At 41.9% G+C, this 8,175-nt stretch overlaps 1 protein-coding gene across 1 annotated transcript; it reads left to right on the top strand.

The window, feature by feature from the left end:
* The first annotated feature begins 377 nt into the window (after positions 1-377).
* On the top strand, positions 378-7,760 carry fbxl9 (F-box and leucine rich repeat protein). Its single transcript, XM_067500358.1, has 11 exons — positions 378-719; positions 1,013-1,114; positions 1,282-1,416; positions 2,068-2,247; positions 4,320-4,625; positions 4,830-5,046; positions 5,198-5,355; positions 5,445-5,660; positions 5,738-5,950; positions 6,030-6,247; positions 6,328-7,760. Exons 1-11 carry the CDS (start codon positions 666-668, stop codon positions 6,494-6,496), a joined length of 1,968 nt encoding a protein of 655 aa, XP_067356459.1. The 5' UTR covers positions 378-665; the 3' UTR covers positions 6,497-7,760.
* The last annotated feature ends 415 nt before the right edge of the window (positions 7,761-8,175 follow it).

Below are 8,175 nucleotides of genomic sequence, written 5' to 3'. Positions count from 1 at the left end.
CAAATTAAAGCCCAATTATTTCCACCGCTGCAGTGTTTACTTTACCGCTTTGACCTAAATAAATGGAACCAACTAGTAACTGCCAGTTTGTGGGGGATGGAGTCGGTGTTAGGGAACTTTCTCCTTATCCCATGAGTTCAGGGTCGCCACAGCGGATCATTATCCGCATGTTGATTTGGCACAGTTACGCTGTGCCTTCCTGACGCAACCCTCCCCAATTTCTACCGGGCTTGGACCGGCACTGCACAGCTAGAGATGGGAATGGGCAGTTGGGAGTTCGGTGTCACCAACTGAGCTGGGGAACAAATAGTGAAAACCACATTTCACAAAATGCTCCGCCCACTGACGTCACGGTGTTGTCCCTCTCCGGTCAGCTGATCCAACTGAAGTCACTGACGGAAAAGTGCAGCCTGTGATTCACTGTAAAGACGAGCAGGCAGCGTAGCTCTTCATTACTTTTACATCTGAAATTATTATTTTTTTATTAGTTAACAGAGACGAATAAGACGAGTACACAGCTTCTCTGTTAACGCAAATGCTACCCTGAATTACCTAACGTAACTAGCTAACTACAGGGGTTTATTTTGTGCAGCTAGCTCGTGAACATCTAGCAGATTTACTAGCGATGGCCTGGACCTCGTTATAACCCCGAAGGAGAAACTGAGATGGAAGACAGCGATGGAGAGGACGTGATCGAAACACCTGAGCTACCCGTGGAGGTGAGTCAATCATTGGTCAGAAACGATTCAGCCCACACAGACTCCTTGTTGTAGAAACAACCTGCTTGTGGAAGCATCAACAAGGAGGCTGCAGGTCACAGCAGTCACTCACAGACAGGAGATGCATGTAGAGCCCACAGACTCCTGTTGGTGTCAGAGGACATTTATGCCATTTAGTCATGCTGTCATTTGACTTGTTGCCAGGTAATCCTTCTGTAGATTCCCCCCAGTATCAGTAGCTGCAATGTCATCTAATGCTATATATCTATTTCTATATCTATTTTTTGCTGTAGATCATAGTTTACATCCTGAGCTTTCTCCACGCTGCAGACAGGAAGGAAGCCTCGCTGGTCTGCCGCAGCTGGTACAATGCCAGCCAGGACCAGCGCTTTCAGGTGATTTGCTCAAGAGACACACTGTGACACATGATACATGATGATGAATTTGCATAACAGGTTCTCCAGTGTGACTTACTGAAAGGTGATTGTGGAAGACTCTGCGTGTTTGTGTGTGCTGGATGGCAGAGTTAAGCTCATGCTGTGTGTCCTTTTTCTTTGTGCAGAAGAACGTCACCTTCTGCTTCCCTGCTTCAGCCTCCTCTCTTGAGGTGGTCAGGGCTCTGAGCAGAAAGTCACGCTGCAGTCTGATTATCAGCCAGCTCGATGGCTTCAGCATATCCAGAATGCTGCTTCTGGAGGTGTGGTATGCTTTTATAATGAAAAACACATGACTCCTTCCCCTGTGGACAAATACAGTTGTTTGTATCATAAAAATGATATTGCTGCTGGCATGTCAAGAAATATTAACCCCGATTTGAATATGGTTTGTGTTTAGACCTAAAACCATTACATGCTTTTTGGAGATAGTTGGGAAAACTTGCCCACCTCCAGGGCTCACAAAGCCCTGAACCAAGCTGAGTGGAAGTTAAATCTCTCTCCTCTAAATACTGATATTCTAGTATAAGACAGCAGCAACTACATTTAAATACTTTTTCCTTGTCCTGGTTATTTGCATGTTTTACTCTTTAATTTGCTATCACACTTACTATGATGTAGCTCAATCATAATTAGACATATTGTACAGTAGTTCAATGCTCAGAGCAGCTACAGCTACTGTGACTCTCAGGGAAGTGTGTGTATTTGCGTTTAAATGTTGAATTTCCTCTTTAAACCGTTTTTGTAGCAACAAGCTATAAACCCGTTGCCTTGAAAGCAAAGTACAAAGTCCAATCTATCAGTGCATGCATTGACTCACAAACAGTTGGTGATGAATTATTTGAGGAAGCTTGCTGATCTTCCCCCATGCGAAATTGCATCTACTGTCTCTTTTTCTGTCTCTTTCTATTCAGGTGGGTCTGTGTCTGGGCTCTAAGTTGGAGAGTTTGGCCTTGCCTGGCAGCAGTATAACAGAGCCCTGTCTGCTGGCTCTCCTCCCTCGCCTAACATCCCTCCGCAAGCTGGACCTCAGAGGCTTGGACAGCCTCTTCATGTCCGGAGCTTTCCTCTCCAGGGAGGAGCACAGACAGCAGGTATCACACTTTATGTAACACCAGAATGGCGGGCTGAGGTTGACCACTGTCCTGAGGAGCTGTTCATCCTGCTAAAATATCTTGACGATCCTGAGAGTCTGTTTGTCTGTAGCATAATTCTACCATGAAGTCTCAGCTTTGAGAAGGTTAACAGCAATATAGAAAGTGTGTATGATGTAGCATTTTTAATCTAGTCATGTTCAAAATGTTGTACCACCTCTCTTAATTCTGTGCGTTTTGTGTAAAGGCCAAAAGAAAACATCTGATCGTAGCATGTCCTAGTATTAGGCAAATACAACCTCAGATGAATAACAGAATTTTATTTATTTTTTTACCGTGCATTTAGTTAATAAAATATGAGCAAAACTAAGCACCCCCTTACTGACGGGAGGGGAAGTTCAGCCAGGTGATGCTAATCATCAGCCCTTGATCAACTGATCATCAGCAGGTGTGTTGACGTCCATAAAAGTAGAAGTTTGCTTTTCTGGGAAACAAGGCAAGACATAAGCAATGGTCTTGCAATCAATCTGGAAAGGATTATAAAACAATTTTCATACAATGTGGAGTTCAGTGTTTTACAGTGAGAAAGATTATTCACAAGTGGAAAGAAACAGCCAATCTTCCTAGGAGCGGACGTCCCAGCACATTGGCCCCAAGGACCGATCGTGCAAAACCTTAATACAAAATAAACCCAGGAGCTCCATCTCAGACCCTAAAGGCCTCACTCAGCATTTTAAATGCTCAAGTCCATAACAGCACTTTTAGACGAAGACTCAGAAAGTACAGTTTGTTTGGAAGGGTTTCCAGTAAAAAATATCTATTGTCTAAAGAACATGAAAGCTGCATCTGAACTAACCACAAGACTTCTGGAACAATGTCTTATGGACAGATGAGACCAAGTGGAGCTGTTTGACCTATGCCCACTTCCATATTTGGTAAAAACCAAGCACAGCATTCCATCTGAAACACCTCAAACAAGCGCATGGCGGTGGAGGAGTGATAATTTGGGCTTGTTTTGCAGCCACTGGACCATGCAGTCGTTGGGTTGACCATGAACTCCTCTCTATCAGTATTCTTGAGGCAAATGTGAGTGAAAGTTGATGACCCAAAACCTCAAGGAAGTGAAGCAAAGTTGTAAAGAAGAAGGGCCATTATTCCTCCACAACTGAAAGGTGTTGTGGAGGAGCTAAAGGTGGATCTATAAGCTGTTCATGGGGTTACTTAGTATCGCTCACATTTATCTTTTTGGCTTCCTTTTTGTTAAATACTGGCAGGAGAAAACAAGGTTTTATTATGTTTTTACACAAAAAAAATAAATTTAAAGAAGGGGTACTGACTTTTGAACATGACTGTATAGTACCTGAAGTGTAAGGGTTCAGGAGATTGAACTGGAGACATAGGTGGAAAGCGGCCTGTTAAACTAAGGAGCGTGTGGCTTGTGAATGGAAAATTTCCATGGTTAAGAAAAAACCCGCTCAGCAACTTAAGAACACTATCCAGGATGTGAAGAAGAAATACATGTGTACTTCTCTGTGATCAAGAAAAAGAACTGAGCATAGTCTCAGAGGATTCATCACAAGATTCAAGCTAAAAATGCAGCTTATTTTATTAGATTTAGTAACTGATGTTAAACAAAGTTACAGCTATACTTTGCTGAAGCCAATGTGACTGGCTTAGTAGCGTGCCATCTTAGCTCAGTCACTAAACTAGTGGAATTTTTGCAAATTGATGCCGTTAAGCTATTTTGAAATCTTATTTAAATACATTAAATCCTTTTGAACCAGCAGACTGCAGTCAATTTTTTGTTATTGTGTAGGTTCTGGCAGGGATTTTAAAAAAGCCATAAAAGGAAGGTATAATATGAAGGTATTTGCTATGCAATGTGTTGGCAATGATTAAATATAATCCTGACGATGATGTGACAGTGGGGAGCAACTAAATGTAACCTTTCGTACTATTTCCCCACACTAAATTTTTATAGTATTATTGTAGTATTATAGCATTATAGATTTTTTTTTCTCCACCTGAATTCATGCTCTAATTTCAGGTTAACCTTCATTATGTTGTTCCAGGTTAGGTCAGCTCTGTCTGGTCTGGAGGAGCTAGACCTGTCTGACCTGCGCTACCTCTCTGACCTCACCTTCAATCGCCTCACTGGCTGCACGCCGCACCTCCGTCGGCTCTCCCTGGCTGGCTGCCACATTGCTTTCGAGTTTGACCCGTACCGAGGGTGCCCGGTGGGAGCTGTCGAGGACTCATCAGCTTTACTGTCACTGCGGAATTTGAGGCGGTTGTTAACACAGCAAAAATCTACCCTTGTAGCTCTGGACCTGAGCAGAACCTCGATCACTCTTGAGTCACTGCGTACTATTGCACAGGTCAGAATACTTTTAAGTCCATGCAACAGCTTCTTTTTTTGCTGAGCAGTTGGGAACGAGTCTGTCAGTTTATACAGAGACAAAAGGATGCATTCACACACATTTAATATACAGTGCATTTTGATGTGTGCTTGTTTACATAAGACTCATAACGTGGGATTTAAAGTCAATTCTAATTTCTTTATTATTATTTTTTGTTCTAAGGTTCCTAATTTAATTTTAGAGGAACTGTGCCTGCATGGCTGCAAGGAGCTGAATAACTACTCTATCGAGGTTCTGGTGAAGCACCAGCCAAATCTCCAGAGACTGGACATCAGTGCCTGCACTGAGCTGACCAGCAGGTCTGTAGAGGCCATAGCATGGGGCCTAAAGTCACTGACGCACCTGTCTTTGTCCCGTGACTGGAGGATCACTGAGAAAGGTGCCCATAGTGTCATTATAGTTTTGTACATAAAGTATTTTATCATAACATTAAGTCTAAAACCTTATTTGTAGCACTTAGAAGCCAGTTTTTGTTATTGTCCAGAACATAACAAAAAATGTGTAAAGTCGTGGTTTTGTGGTTGTCTCAGGCCTTTCCGACCTGCTATCTGTGTCGTCCTTGAAGAATCTGGATCTGTCTGAGTGTCTGCACATCAGTGGAACAGAGATGGTGAAAGGCTTGACAGGATCCGATACTGCCAGAGCACAGCTGGAGAGGCTCAACCTGAGGAGCTGCACCTACTTCAGGGTGTGTGTGTGTGTGCGCGTGTGTGTGTGTGTGTGTGTGTGTGAGAAATATATATGACTAAAAAAAACTCTTTCCCCTTCTGTCCTCAGGATCTTGCAGTTTTCTCTCTTACCAAGCTTCTTGGAAATACTCTCTGTGAGCTGGACTTGACTTCATGTGTCAATGTGACTGACCTCTCTGTGTGTGCCATCGCCACCTACCTGCAGAGGCTGGTAATTCTACGGCTTGGCTGGTGTAAAGAAGTCACAGACTGGGGTCTGCTAGGGATGGTGGAAACAAGCAAGTGTATGTCTGACGAGGAAACGGTGAGAACCACAGACAGAAAAGCTTTACTTATGTTACTGAAAGGCACCGTAGCTATAATCAACTTCTCTCTCAACAGGGAGACAAGGGTCCTAGGTTCACCCGGACCTTTGGCAACATGGGCTTCTTCAAGCCTCCTCGTCTGCCGTTTGATGAGCAACCCAAGCTGGTGACACAGAACGACTTGGAGCAGTTCAAACAACAGGCTGGAGCTTCACTTTTAGCTCTCACAAGGCTGCAGGAGCTGGACCTCTCTGCTTGCTCCAAACTCAGAGACAGCAGCATCACACAGGTGGGAGGCTTAGAAAAGGCAAATGTTTCCATTTAAATCAGGAATATTTTTAAAGAATTAAATTGTGCCTCCACTTCAGGTGGTGCGCTATCCAGACCTTCAGCGTCTATCACTGTCCATGCTGCCAGAGATCACTGATGCCAGCTTGGCGTCAGTAGCCTGGCACTGCCGCAGCCTCACCAGCCTGTCTCTTAGCCACTGTCCGGGTGTCAGTGACTGCGGTGTGGCACAGGCAGCACCATACCTCCACAGACTGCAGCATCTCTACCTCTCCTGTTGTAATAACATCACTGACAGGTGAGTGGTAAACACATTTTTTGTACTGTATATGTAACCAAAGGTGGAACCCTAATATTTTGACCTTTTAAACCTGACAGATCCTTGTTCCTCCTGGCACAGCACTGTAAGCGTCTGAGAACACTCGATATCTCAAAGTGCAAAAACGTCTCAGTTACAACAGTGGACCTCCTTCAATCACAGCTGCCCTTCTTGGAAAATGTCAACTACAAATTCATGGGAGGTGCAGATCTGACATTTTCGCTCTGACTGACTGAATGAATGTCCTCCATGTCCACTGGAACCCTCACAGTTGACCGCTGGACCTTTTCAGTAACACACCCTACTGACCAAAGCTTCTTCTTTGAGCTTTTGCATATTTTGACAATTTGCACAAGACCTAATGGAAATGTTAAGATGTCAATTTACGATCTGAGCTACTGTACAATCCCTAATCTATGTGTCATCCTATAAGAGACTTGCTTTTATCTTTCTGGTGTAGGGAAGGTGTAGACTATGAAACCACTTTGAAAAAACATCAGACTATAAACATTTTCAAATTACCAAAATCAGATAAGTACCAGACAACACACCCACTCTAACCGCCACCTACAAAAATCATTTACTTTTGAGTGTAAGGGGAAACATTTTTAATGTAAAATTTCATGCCCAGGTTTTGCAGGGCATCACCACTGATGGCACACATTTGATCTAAGTTACAAATGATAATATCAGGAAAAATCCTGAAGACTGAATCACAAAGCACTAACAGTATTCTCGAGGATTCTCTCATTATAAGAATATGAAACGAGGTACTCTGTCATCCAAATAAGATATTTTGCTTGTTATGTTAACGAGGTCCTTTTACTCGAAGTTAAATTGTAAACTGTATTGCAGAAAGTACTCTTATAGCTGACAGATAAGCAAAAAAACTGACAAAAGCCATCATGATATGATTTTGTTCTTTATATATAATGTAAGAGTATATTTAAGAATTCTAAACCCATGTCACTGAAAATAGCAGATGCTAATTTCTACTTGCATAGTGACAATTCTTGCTTTTGCTAAACATGTTGCTCCTGTAAAGCATTTTAGCCATGTGCCTGTCTCTGTGCTTCATTCAAAGTTTTAACCGCTGGTTGTTTGATCACTGCCAGTGTTATTAAGAGATATGATGTTATAAGCATGTTGAGTTTCAATTATTTAGGAAAGGGAGTTTTATCCTAAGACTAGAAAAAAAAATTATGTCATAAGTTTTTAATCTAAATCTCTGCACTTGGCTGTTATTACTACCAGAATAGCACTTTAGTGTTTAACTTACTTAAACTCATCTGAAGGATCATCTTTCCCTTTTTGATCTTCCTCAAGCACTGTAGTCTGTTTGAATAAATAGTAGCCCTTTATAACCTATGTATATTGTTCAAAGTGCACTATGGAAGTCTTATGATTAAAGACAAAGACTCAATATAAAGGACAATTTTATAAACAAACCAAACTTGTGAAACTATACTTTGAATAAAACACATGATTTAGATGCTTTTTTTCTCAGAATAAACCAAACAGTTTATTTGTGTGAAATCACCCGAAGTGCATGATTCAAAGTTGTGTGTCAGAAATGCACTGCTGATGGCAGTAAGAACTGTGCTGCAGTGAAACGACCTGAAGCCAAAAAGGGCACAAAACACTGGAACACTGTGATACACTGTAGGCCTTTGTCAGTTTTTGTGCAGATGCTTTGAGCGTCACTACTGAAAGCCTGGTGAGTCACCTTCATCACAATATAATAAGTACCATTTTTAGTTGAGGATTTGATCTAAGACACTTAAGAAAACATAAGGATCATCATTGTATACTGTGCCATACAGATAAACAAGAATGATTATTATTTTTTAGATAAACTTGTTCCAAGATTTTTTCCTCACTTTTAAATAGTTGATTGTAGCAAATTA

The sequence above is a fragment of the Channa argus genome, chromosome 4, assembly GCF_033026475.1.
Source record: "Channa argus isolate prfri chromosome 4, Channa argus male v1.0, whole genome shotgun sequence".
NCBI classification, from domain to species: domain Eukaryota; kingdom Metazoa; phylum Chordata; class Actinopteri; order Anabantiformes; family Channidae; genus Channa; species Channa argus.
Note: the sequence above shows the minus strand (reverse complement) of the source record. Positions and strands in the feature narration are given on the sequence as shown.